The following is a 13,310-nucleotide window of genomic DNA, read 5'->3' as shown; positions in this document are numbered from 1 at the left end:
AATTAATTTTTTTAGATACAATTATCATGTAATAATATCTTTATTTTGATACTTGAATTGATTAAATAAAATTAGAATATTTATAATAAAATATAGATATTAAGAAAAATATGAAATTTCATGATTTTGTTCAAATCTACTTAGGGTGTTGGAAAAGTTCATAAAAATCTTTGAAATTGTATAGGACCACACGGTTAGCTATGGTGAAAAATATGCTTAAAATTTAGATTAAATTGTAAACTTTTCAAATTTGTAAGGATAATAATAATAATAATAATAATAATAATAATAAAGAAAAGAGATTGCATGATATTTAGGCCTTGTTTATTTTGGGGGGAAATTAGCTAGGAAAGTGGAAATTTCTGAGAAGTGTGAAAATGGGTCTTGTTTGTGGAAATTTCTGAGAAGTGTGAAAATGGGTCTTGTTTGGTTGGCCATAATTACTAACTTCCTGGAAAGTCTTCAAATTTACTTATCTAACTGTACAGGAAGTAAGTTACCTTATTCCATCCAATTAAGTAAAATTTTATTTTTCTTTCTACTTTGCCCACACTCTTGTTCGACTTTTTCTCTTTTTCCACACTCATTGACGCTCACTTGTCAGTACAATTTCTTGCTTTCATCACAGCTACTATTTATTGCTTTTCTTTATTTTACAATTTCATTTTAGCTAGATTTCTTCTCATTTTAGCTTAGATTTCTTTTCATTTCATTTATGATTTTTGAGTATTTCATGCTAGAGCATTTATCGAAATTATAATAATATTTTATTATTTAATATATTATTAAATAATTATATATTAATTATTGTGCGACTTGAATATTGAATATATTATAAAATATATTAAATAAAATTAATGAATATTTGACATTAAGGGGCATTTATAACATTTTTATTGTTATTTTTCACTAAAAAAAACAGACTATCAGTGACGGAAAATTTCGTCACTGATAGTCCAAAATCCGTCGCGATAGATTTTTGACGGACTCAAATCTGTCGCTTAAAGTCATATTGCTAATTTTTTTGATAAATTTGCAATATTAGCGACGGATTTTCGATGAATCTAAACTCTATCGAAAAAGTTTATGACGGCTTTCTGACAGATCTGAACTCCGGTAGAAAAATTTGCGATAGATTTCCGACGGATACTTCCATCGAAAATATTTGAGAAAAACTTTGTTCATTGTAAATCCGTCAAAAATTTTAAATGCATTTGATAATCAACCTGTCGCTAATTTATCAGAAATAATTAGCGACAGTTCCATCGAAAATATTAAGACTATCTTAACAAAAGTTGTCGCAAATCCATTGCTATATTATGATTATTTTATCAAATCCGTCGCTAATCCATTGAAATTCGGTCGCAAAATTATTTATACTTTTAATAATATTTATTATTGTCAAGAAAATAATTTTTTGCTTTTATTTAGACATTTTATATATAATCAAATAATTTACAACTAACAAACATATTTAATATAAATCAAACATTATTCATAATCATTATAATTCATATTCATACACACAAATACTTAACAACATTTATAAAGTTGAAAGTTTGGAATAAATGCATAATACTTGATGATCTGAGATCCAGAGAAATAGGGTTTTTACAATGGACTCTATAAAACTTAGAAAAAGCTTAAACCTAGAAGAGAGTATTTCTCTTTTTATAGGTTTCCTTTTGTCTGCTAGTGACGTGCCAATAGAACGAGTATCAGTAGACCACCTGTCCCTGCCACGCTGATACGGACGTACGAGGGAATCAAATCTCTGCCCCATGCGTAACGGCCTCTGATTCTCTCAGGGCGCGGGTAGGCGGGTCTGCAAGATGGATGGATGGATCCTCTTTCGGGTTCTGGGCTGGACCGGTGAGTAGGGATAAAGCAGGGCCTAAATGGGATCGGCCTAAGGTGCAGAGAAGACGAGGCCGGCCTGGTGGAGAGAGCCAGATAAACCCGGTCGTGAGGCTTAATGGACTGGACCCAGCTGGCGTGAGTGGCTTGAGGATCTCTAAGTAATGGGCTATTTTCATGGGCCTGGCCCTAGACGGGGATGAGGTGAACTCAGAGGTCATCAATTGCCCCTTTACCTTCTCGGCAGTTATTGCTCCAACTGTCGAGGGGGTAAACCCCTAGAATCATTATGACCGCGTCTGTTGGAATTCGGCTTGCCCTTTCATCTTATTGTCACTTGTAGCTTTAAATCTTCTCTATCTTTTTTCTATATTTAGCTTTCCTCTGCTTTTTGTGCATACTGTTACCCTCGCTTTCTTACTTTTATCTTCCCAGTACGTTCTCTTTCCTTTCTGGTGAATAGTCTTTAAGGATTCTGATGCTACCAGCCTAGAGTATAAAGTCGCTCTGTTGCACATTAAAAGCTTAGCCTCTGATTATATATTACTAACCTTTCCTTCTTATCCTTGGGATCATTAACAAAACAACGAGATTTCTCTTTTCGATTTAGAGAAGGGGTATGGTTTGCCCTTCCTTCGCTCCAGCTCGGGCTTCCATGCCGAGCTCTCGAGGTTCCGAATCTTCAAGGCTGTACATCAGTGTCAAGTCAGTCTCAACTGCTCCAATTGTTCGAACTTTTGGGTCTTCTCGGACTTTGAGATCGATCGAGAACTTCAGGTCAATAGGAACAAAGCCTGCCCCATCTCCTGATGATGCCTTTCCGCATATGTTTCACGATATTGAAAGTTTAACTTGTTCCATTGCTCTTCAGAATGTTTCGCTGGTTTTCCTGGGTGTGCATGAGTGTATCGTGCATCACACTTGGGTGTAGGCTTGCAACATTCACTTGTTCCATTGCTCTTCAGAACGCCTATCTATGACGAAACAGTGATGGGTGCTTATGGGGGTCGACCTGTTCAGTTCCCCTATAATAACGAGATGGAGCTCTGCCGACCTGCGAAGGTCATCTTCCGAACTACGAGATTCTTCTAAAATCGAAAACTAGGATAGTGGGGTAGGCGATAGTGATGTAAACGTAGATGATGATGTATCTGGGCATGTAAATCCTTTAAGGATAGCCTTTTATCCCATAGTGTTGGTATTTGTGACATGCTGTAATGTGTTTTTCTTTTAATGAAATTTTTGTTTTGCGTTCATACTCGAACTGTTCTTTCTTTATCATAAATGAAGTACTTAGATTGCTTGCTCCGTAACTTTTCCCGAGGGATCTGCTATATTGCTTTCTCCTTCTTGCCCCTTTAATCGTTCAGTACTAGAGTTCATTCAGCTAACTGAGCTTTTGACTTACTTTTTTCCGAGCTGGACTAGTCGTACTCGTGGGCTCTGTTTTAATCCTATGAGCCGAGCTCTTGACCTTCTTAGGTAATAAGCAGGGCTGGTCTTTATCATGCTTCCATCTGCTTGTGTCTTTGAGCTTTTTATTTATCTTTTTCCGAGCTGGATCAGTCGTAACCCTGAGCTCTGTTTTTAACCTGTGAGCCGAGCTTCTGACCTTCTTAGGTAATAAGCAGGGCTTGGTTTTTATCATTGGGTGAGAGGTCCAAGTGGAGCCCGTTCTTAAGGTTTGAGCGAGTTGGATTTGTTCTATGTAGATGGCATGTGGGCTTTTGGGTGACAGGCTATTGCCATGGGCTTGGCCCTAGACCGGGTGAGGAAAATCCAGCGGCCGTCAATTGCTTTCGGGTGATGGGCTATTGCCGTGGGCCCAACCCTTAATAGAGGTGGTGAAGTCCAGCGGCCGTCGGTTATTGCCCCTTTACCTTCTCGTCAGTTATTGTATAACTGATGAGGGGGTAAACTTCGAGAGTAATTAATGACCGCGCCGCTCCAAGACAAAATTGTTCAGAGTGACACTTCGTTTCATTATTGCCTTTCCTTTCGAATTCTCTTTGTCTCCTGAAGAAACTTGTTCTCGTCTGCTCTCTGTTTTCCTTCGACTTCTTCTGCCTTCTCGACCTTATTGCTTTTCAGGTACGCTCTTTTACTCTTCCATGGAGGATTCTAAACTTCCTGATGTTGCCAATCTCGAGTCGCACATTACTCCTTCTTCCATAACCAAGTATATTTCTCGGAGTTATTTAGATACTCCTCTTTACCTTATTCGCGCTCCTCTCCAGAATGAAAGGATAGTTCTTCCAAAACCTTCCCCTCCTGGTTTGGTAGATCCCCAGAGGGGTCTTCGCGTAGTCTTCTTTCTTAAACAGAGGGATTTCGGTCTGACCTTCCCTTTTACCCCTTTCTTCATCGAGGTTTTCCAATATTTTGGGATAACCCCCCGGATGTTGTCCCCGAACTCCATTTTGTTTATGGCTTGTTTTGAATCCATTTGCCTGAGTTGGGGTTTTACACCCACAGCGTGTCTATTTGTCACTTTCTTCCGCCTTGTTAGGGCGACTCAGAAATTTTACTATTTTTCCCCCCGTGGTGGATTGTCTCTTTTCACGGGCTACAAGGATTCAATAAAGGGATGGGTAGAGAATTTCCTTGTGGCGGAGCTGAGAAAAGATGTCGACGTGTCGTGGGGAGTGAGGCTAGACTGGGAGGATGTCCCCCTGGGCATCAACGACCTTCCCCAACTAAGCCTCACCGAGCAGGTGGGGTATCTTCGACTGACTTCTGTTGACAAGAAGTATGACGTCGAGAGATGTATGTTCGTGTCTAATCTTAGGGATATCCGGGACACGGGTATAATGCCTTGTTTAGCAACTCCGCTTTTCCTCGTAAGTGACATTAGAAAGTACGCTAACTCTTTCTGACTTTGTGTTTTTTGGCAGCTTCTAACGTGAAAATGAATGAGATCAAGCCTCCTAAGAACTTAGTTCTGTCCCGGGAGAGTATGAACGCTGCTTTAGATGCCCTCTTGGCTGGGCGTCCCGTGCCTGAGGTCGCTGCAGAGGTGGATCGGGTTGTTTCTGCCAAGAAGGTTAGCCAGCCTCTTGCTAGAGCTCCTTCTCGGGCTCCAAAGTCGAGCTCCCATGGTGCCAGACCCTCTCGGCCATCTCGTCATGGCAGGTCGGCCCCTGCCTTGAAACCTGTTCAGGAGGCTAAATCTGGTCAGGGTTCTACAGAGGATGCAGAGGGAGCTCCCCTAACTGTTGTGAAGCAGGCAGGGGATATTGGACAGATGAGGACGGATCTTGCTCTTCCTGTTGAGGAGGCACCAGGGGGGAGGCTTGAATCCCCTATTATTGAAGAGGAGGCTCCTGGGACAGGACTGGAGATCGTTCTTGTTGAGGATAGTGTCCCGGAGGTTCCTACTAGAGATGCCCCTGAGGAGGTGAGGTCCGACCTTGCCAAGGACGAGGATGTCATAGAGAAGGTAGGGGACAAACGTCCTGCCTCCCTCGAAGTGCCATCCCCAGCTCCAGCTCAAAAGAGATCCAAAGCTTCTAAGGGATCAGCTCCAGCTCTCCCTCCTATTGGGAAAGAGAAAGAAGTCCCTGTGATACCACTGCTGTCTGCTCCTGATAACGACATTCTGAACGCAGAGGATATCACTCATCAGTCCCCAGCTAGCGTGGTTGCTGAGATTGTCAAGGAACGGATGTTCGGTGGCGTCTTGGAGGCTTCGGATCCGCGCTTGCTTGCTCTCACTGGTCTTTTGGCCAGCTCTACTAGGGAGCAAGCAGCGTTCCGTTCTCGACCTCGTGGGGAGCTCAGAGATACGATCAGGGAGATGCTCCTGATGATAAGCTAAGCTACCTCCTTTGCTTTTATTCTGGTTTTCTTTGTTTTAACAGTTTTTTCTTTGTTTTAGGTGATGGGCCTCTTCATGGAGGTGGATGCCCGCGATCACTCTCTCTGGGAATCTATGGACCGCCGGATAGAGGAGGCGCGTCTGGAGGAGAATTTTTCCGCAACTAGTGATGCCAGGGGCAACCTTACAGTAGCTCGAGCTCATACTGAGTCCCTCCAAGTGAAGCTGCATTTTGCCTTGGAGGCTCTCAAAAGAGCCGACGAGAGGACGGCTGAGGCACAAGAGCATACCAAGTCCCTGGAGGCAGAGTTGTCTCATACTCGCAGGGTTCTCAAGGAGTCTGATGAGAGGGCGGCTGCAGCAGAGATTCGAAGTGAAGAAGTTTTAAAGCAGCTGTCCTCCCTGGTGGAGACCCTTCGTGAAAGGGATGAGGCGATAAGCCAAAAGGAGGAGGTCCAGCGCCAGTATGAGGCCCTGAAGGCTGATTTTGAAGGGCTTCAAGTTCACCTAAATAAGGTGAATGTTCAAAAGGAGAGGGCCTTGGTTCGGGTGGAGGTCCTTGAGCAGGAGCTGAGCACGAGTTCCGAGCGTATCAGAGACCTGGCTTCATCGGCCGAGGAGTCTATGCTTCGTAACCAACAGCTTAGCCATGAAGTCAGGGCTTCAGAGCGTAAATGTTCAGCCCTGCTCAAGGTGGTTAAACATGCCGAGGATAAGATCCAGCGGGAGTGTGAGAGGCGTCTGGAGGAGTATCAGGAGTCGGATGAGCTGAAAGGAAAGATTGAGCAGGCCTGTGAAGCTCACCTCCAAGACTATAAGGATTCTTCTGAATTGAAGGCGGTTATAGCTGAGGCCTGCGAGTTACATCTGGACGAGTATAAAGCCTCTGCGGAGATGAAGACTGCTATTTGGCAGAAAGCCTTTCGTATGTTTAGATCTGGTTATAATAGGGGTTTAAGGGAAACCAGACGTGCTCCTGATACTCCTCTGGCAAAACTTCGAGCTAGAGAAGTGGATTCTGATGGTGAGGATGTTCTGTATGGGGAAGATGATTTCCCCTTGCCTAGAGGGACCTCTCGTATTGCGGCTGGGTCTTCTAGGGAAGAGTCCGAGCAACAGGGGGACAATATGGAGGACTTCGGGACTGAAGGCGAAGACCCCGAGCCTGAGGAGGGAGACCCTGGCCCAGGGTTGGAGGGTGCCAGATCCCCTTCGGATGTAAATGTAAATAAAGATACTATAGGTGATGACATTCCGAGAGATGTAAGTCCCTTGAGGACTATTTTTCCTTCAAACTCATCAGATAAATAAGTTGTACTATCTTCTTCTTCTAATGAAAGTTTAATTTCTTTTACATGAACTATTGTTGCTTTTGTTTCATTCTTGAACTTATCTTTTCTTATCGTAACTGGAGCACTTAATCTTCATATCTCGTGATTTATATTTTACTAAGATATTTCACTAAGAAATTTTGTTCGTGAGCTTTTCCTATCTGAACTTAGTCGAGCTGGATTATTTCTAGCCATGAGCTCGGTTTTCAGATCACGTACCTTGTAATGGTAAATAACAGGGCTGATTTTTTGCCTTTAGTTCTGTCTTGACGGGGATTGGAGCTGAGGTATTCTCTGTTTCATGCCATTGGATTTCCCTCGGATTGCCCCTTTACTTCCTCAATATTTATTACATGAGTAGTGAGGGAGTGGATCTCTGTATTTTATTTGTGCTCGCATGGCCTCCCCTTAGGCGATTTTACTTTGCCTTTTTTACTTGTAAGGTCGGCTGTCTAGTCCTTGCCTTTCTGCGTGCTCCACTGGGATGGGGAGGTCGGCTTTTGTCATTTTTTCTTTTTGTTTAGGTTGTTCTTGTTAAATGTTTGCTTATGACTAATTGGCTCGAGCTAGGAACCCGATCTTTTGCCTGTATCTATCCTTCTGAATGTCACATATTGCGAGTCTATCCGAGCTGGGAGATCGGTTCTTTGCTTTTTGCTTAGACTTTTATACCTACAATCTGCAGCACGTCCTGTACTTCTGAGTATTGTCCGGACGCTTTGCTGTTCGGACCTCTTTCTAGGCTAGCTAGTTCAACACTAGAAGTTGATTTGTGAGGTTGATGTTGTACCGAGCTCGCTTTTGAAGATTGGCCTGAGGCTGTGGCGCTCTTGGCTATTGTGCTCCGAGCTCCTTCGAGAGGTCGGGGTCTTATTTTTCATTGGTAGCTTAGGACTCGTCTTTCATGTGAGGTCGGAACTGTATTTTTAGGAGTTGTCCCTGCAGATGATATTGGAAATTTTTGCTTTGGGAGGTCCTTAGGGCCTTCTCCGATTGTTTTGTGTTTTCCCGGGAGTTCTAGGGAATCCCGGTCTTCTTTGTTTTCACGGGAGTTCTAGGGGATCCCGGTCTTCTTTGTTTTCCCGAGAGTTCTAGGGAATCCCGGTCTTCTTTGTTTTCCCGGGAGTTCTAGGGGATCCCGGTCTTCTTTGTTTTCCCGGGAGTTCATAGGGGATCCCGGTCTTCTTTGTTTTCCCGGGAGTTCTTAGGGGATCCCGGTCTTCTTTGTTTTCCTGGGAGTTCTTAGGGGATCCCGGTCTTCATGCTCCGGGAGGTCTTTAAGATCCTCACCGGCCGTTTTTTGTTTTGTTTTCCCGGGAGTTCTTAGGGGATCCCGGTCTTCTTTGTTTTCCCGGGAGTTCTTAGGGGATCCCAGTCTTCATGCTCCGGGAGGTCTTTTAGATCCTCACCGGCCGTTTTTTGTTTTGTTTTCCCGTGGGTTCTTAGGGGATCCCGGTCTTCTTTGTTTTCCCGGGAGTTCTTAGGGGATTCCGGTCTTCATGCTCCGGGAGGTCTTTTAGATCCTCACCGGCCGTTTTTTGTTTTGTTTTCCCGGGAGTTCTTAGGGGATCCCGGTCTTCTTTGTTTTCCCGAGAGTTCTTAGGGGATCCCGGTCTTCATGCTCCGGGAGGTCTTTTAGATCCTCACCGGCCGTTTTTTGTTTTGTTTTCCCGGGAGTTCTTAGGGGATCCCGGTCTTCATTTCTATGGAGGATTGTTATGCATAATAATAATAGAGATAATCCCACTGTGTGAACAATGGTGTTGTTTTATTCATTTATGTTTGTCAAAGTACAGTGCTTTTCTTTTACAAATACACTAGGGGAAATACCTTTTTAGGTGCTGGATATTCCAGGCGTGAGGCTCCGGATTTCCTTGCATATCTTCAATTCGGTATACTCCCGGTTTGACTATCTTTGTTATCCTGAATGGGCCCTCCCAGGTTGGTGTTAACTTGCCTGCTGCCGCTCTTTTTCCTGTAGCCTCCAGGTTTCTCAAGGCTATGTCTCCCACTTTCAAGCTTCTTTCTCTGACTTTTTGGTTGTAATATCGTGCTGCCCGTTGTTGATAAGCGGCAGTTCGGACTTGAGCTTCTTCCCTGATTTCTTCGAGAGCATCCAAGTTGCTTCTTAACTTGTCATCATTAGTGTTTTCATTAACGAATTGGACTCGATGAGTGGGGATTTGCAACTCTACTGAGACTATAGCCTCTGTGCCGTAGGCAAGTGCAAAAGGTGTTTCTTTAGTAGACGTCCTGGGGGTAGTCCGGAGTGCCCACAGGATACTGTTGAGCTCTTCTGCCCAGTTCGCCTTTGCTCCATCCAGCCGTTTTTTTAATCCTTGGAGGATAGCTCTGTTAGTAACCTCTGTTTGGCCATTAGTCTGGGGATGGGCCACGGAGGAGAATTTGTGCCATATGCCCACGTTTGCTATAAATGCTTTGAAAGTACTACAGTCGAACTGTCTGCCATTGTCTGAGATAAGCACTCTTGGTATGCCAAATCTGCAGATGATGTTTCCCCATACAAAGTTTATCATCTTGCGAGCTGTGATTGTGGCTATTGCTTCTGCCTCTGGCCATTTTGAGAAGTATTCTACAGCCACTACTATGAATTTCCTCTGTCCCGTGGTCTTGGGGAAGGGTCCCAGGATGTCTATTCCCCATTGTGAGAATGGCCATGGGCTGGATATGCTGGCTTGAGGAGTGGCTGGGACTCTGATGGCATTAGCAAATCTTTGGCATATGTCGCACCTTCTGACGAACTCTTCTGCTTCCCTTTTGACAGTGGGCCAGTAGTATCCTTACCTGAATATTTTATTGGCTAAGGTCCCTGCCCCTTCGTGAGCTCCACATATTCCCCTGTGTATCTCTTCCATCACCATTATAGCCTCCTCCGGGCTCACACACCGGAGCCATGGGCTGGACTTCCCTTTTCTGTACAAGGTCCCCCTTACTGCTTGATAGTTGGCGGCACGAGTTGCTATCTTTCGGGCCTCGTCGTTATCCTCGGGGAGCTTTCCTTTCTCTAGGTATTCTAAGTATGGGGTCATCCAAGTTGGGCTTTGTTCCACCTGTAGCACCGTGCTTGTTTTACTGAAAGCAGGCGTATGGACGTGTTGTATGTATACTTCGTCGGGAAGCTGTTCTAGTTCTTCTTTAGACAACCGGCTAAGTAGGTCTGCTTCCTCATTTTCTTCTCGTGGTATTCTTTGGAATATGATGGTAACTCCCTGATCTATGAACTCGGCCTCTATTGCTTTTACTTTTGCCAGATAACTCTGCATGGTTGGATCCCTGGCCTGATATGCCCCAGTTATCTGATTGACCACCAGCTGTGAGTCGCTATTTACTTCGAGGTCGGCTGCCCCTACCTCCATTGCCACCATCATTCCGTTTATTAGGGCTTCATACTCCGCCATATTATTGGAAGCCTTGAATCCTAAGCGCAGGGCGTAGCAAACCTTAAATTCTCCAGGCCCTTTAAGCATTATTCATGCACCGCTGCCTCTGGCGCCTGAAGCCCCATCCACATATAACTTCCAGTTGAACTTTTGGAAGGGTTCTTCCTTCCTCTCCTTCCTCGATGCTTCTGAAGATGATTCCCCTTGTTCCTTACTGAACGTGCATTCTGCTATGAAATCGGCAAGGGCTTGAGATTTTATAGCTGTTCGAGGTCGGTATTCCAGGCAGTAAGGACTGATCTCGAGGGACCATACGAGCATCCGACCTGAGGTCTCTGGTCTATGCAGAATCTTCTTCAATGGTTGATCTGTCATCACTACTCCTTGGTGGCTTTCCAGGTAAACCCTGAACTTTCGAACTGCCAGCAATAGAGCATACGCTATTTTCTCAATATTCAGATATCTGACCTCAGCATCTTTAAGCACCTTGCTGACATAGAAAACGGGCTTCTGCTCTCCTTCTTCCACCCTTACTAGTACGGCACTAACTGCTTGTTCAGAGGCTGCCAGGTATATCAGAAGTTCTTCACCTTCTATGGGGCTACTAAGCACATGAGGCGAGCTGAGATAACTTTTGAGTTCTTTGAAGGCTTCACGACAATCTTCTGTCCATTCGAAGTTTGGCACTTTCCTCAACTTTCTGAAGAACGGTAAACACTTTTCTGCCGACCGTGACATGAATCGATTGAGTGCCACTACTCTCCCGGTCAGTTTCTGGACGTCCCTTACACAGGTCGGTTCTGACATATTTAGTATGGCTTCTACCTTCTCCGGATATGGCTCGATGCCTTTCCCACTCACCATGTATCCCAGGAATTTTCCTCCTCTGATGAAGAAAGTGCACTTTGCTGGGTTCAGCTTCATTCTGTACTGATCTAATACTCCAAACACCTCCTTCAAATCTGCCACGTGTTGTTGGAAAGTTAGGCTCTTGACCACCATATCGTCTACATAAACTTCTATGTTTCTGCCGATCTGCTCTTTGAAGATTTTGTTCATCAGTCTTTGGTAAGTTGCCCCGGCGTTTTTCAATCCGAAAGGCATGGCTCTATAGCAATAAGTCCCATCTTCTGTTATGAACGAGGTTTTTTCTTCATCCGACCTATCCATTGGGATTTGATGATAACCAGACATTGCATCCAAAGACGACATATAATCAAAACCGGCCGTAGAATCGACCATTTTATTAATATCAGGGAGGGGGTAACAATCTTTAGGGCAAGCCTGATTCAAGTCAGTGAAATCTATGCACATCCTATATTTGCCATTAGCTTTTTTGACTAATACAGGATTAGCTAACCACTGTGGGTACATGACTTTCCTAATGAAGCCTGCCTCTTCTAACTTCTGTACTTCCTCCCTGGTAGCCTGTTGCTTTTCCCTTCCTACCACCCTCTTCTTCTGCTTTACTGGTTTGGATTCGGGGAGGACATTCAGCTTATGTGTCATCACTTCGGGATCAATTTCTGGCATGTCAGAAGGCTTCCAGGTGAAGCTTGGTGCGTGACTTCGGACCAGAGTCATGACCTCAGTTTTCTACTCTTTTGTCAGGCCGGCGTTGAGACTAAAGACCTTATCTGTTTCCTCCTCTGATAATGGAAAAGTCTCCAGTTCCCCTACTGGCTCTATCCTGGCCTCCGTTTTTTCATCCCTGACCTCTAAGACTTCTGAATCCAGCCTTTCCTCCGTTATGCTCGGCTCTGCCACCGTAGCCAGGTATACTGCCCTTGCTTTTTCTTGGCTTCCCCGAACTATCCCCACCCTTGCTTCTGTTGGGAACTTCATCGCCAGATATCTTATACTGGTGACAGCCTCAAAATCGAACAGCACAGGTCATCCCAAAATCGCGTTGTAACTTAAGGGGAGTTTAGCCACCAAGAACACCGCATAATGGGTGCGAGCCCTCGGAGCCTCTCCCAAAGTAAGGGCTAGTTTTACTTTCCCTTCCACCGTCACTGGTGCTCCTCCAATCCCTTTAATTGGGGCTTGATCCCAAACCAGTTGCTCTTCAGGAATTCCCATCTGCTGGAAGACTCGATAAGGCAACAGGTTTACCTTGCTTCCGTCATCCACCAAGATTTTCTTTACCCGGTAGTTGTGAATAACAGCTTCAATGACAAGGGCGTCATCGTGAGGCATCTGAACATCCTGAGCGTCCTCCGAGGAGAAAGTGATGGTTGTTGAAGAGTGTTCAACGATCTGCATGACCTCAGCACTGCTAGTTTCTCCTTCTCTGCTTCTCTTTTTCCCCCTTCGGCTCATCCGACCTCCCGTGCCTCCTACGATCATATTGATGGTTCCACTGGACTCGTCATTCACAGTGTTAGCTCCTGTTCTTCTTGGCGTTTGGGCTGCCGAATTGGGTTGAGGTCTCTGTCCTTCCGGTTTCTTTACAAAGTTCTTTAGGTGCCCTCTCTTTATCAACCTCTCAATTTCTGCAATCAACTGGAAACAGTTGTTGGTGTCGTGACCATGAGTTCGGTGGAACTGACAATATTTGTCAGGATTTCGCTGGTCGGCTTTCGATTTCAGGGGCTTAGGCCATTGCAAGAATTCTTTATCCTGGACAGCTACGAGCACTTCGGCTCTAGAGGCATTAAGTGGGGTTGGCTTCTCCGGAACCCATGAAGGGAGTGGCCTTTGCTCTGAGGTCCGAGGGGGAAGAGGTCTTTGGTCCCTTCGCTCCCAAGGCTGTCTGTAAGGCTCAGACCTTTTGCCATGTTTCTTTTCATGCTTCTCCGGCCTTCTTTCCTCCGGGGCTTTCTCCTTGCTTGCCACTCCCTTGGCGAATCGGCTTGTCACCAGAGCGTCATCCTGTCTTATATACTTCTCAGCCCTCTTCAT

General features: G+C 44.9%; 1 protein-coding gene across 1 annotated transcript; it reads right to left on the bottom strand.

The window, feature by feature from the left end:
• Positions 1–12,299: 12,299 nt before the first annotated feature.
• On the bottom strand, positions 12,300–13,310 carry LOC122721969. The gene is made up of 2 exons (XM_043951389.1): positions 12,786–13,310; positions 12,300–12,665 (listed from the first exon to the last, which is right to left on the bottom strand). The coding sequence occupies exons 1-2, from the start codon at positions 13,308–13,310 to the stop codon at positions 12,300–12,302; spliced, it is 891 nt and encodes a 296-aa protein (XP_043807324.1).

The sequence above is a fragment of the Manihot esculenta genome, chromosome 15 (assembly GCF_001659605.2).
Source record: "Manihot esculenta cultivar AM560-2 chromosome 15, M.esculenta_v8, whole genome shotgun sequence".
NCBI lineage: Eukaryota > Viridiplantae > Streptophyta > Magnoliopsida > Malpighiales > Euphorbiaceae > Manihot > Manihot esculenta.
The sequence above is the reverse complement of the archived record's forward strand: the minus strand, read 5'-3'. Positions and strand labels throughout refer to the sequence as shown.

Coding starts and splice junctions, on each gene's coding strand:
- LOC122721969 (XM_043951389.1), bottom strand. CDS start 13,310: ATGAAGAGGGCTGAGAAGTATATAAGACAGGATGACGCTCTGGTGACA. Junction 12,666..12,785: donor GAAGAACAGGAGCTAACACT/GTGAATGACGAG, acceptor GAGGTCATGCAG/ATCGTTGAACACTCTTCAAC.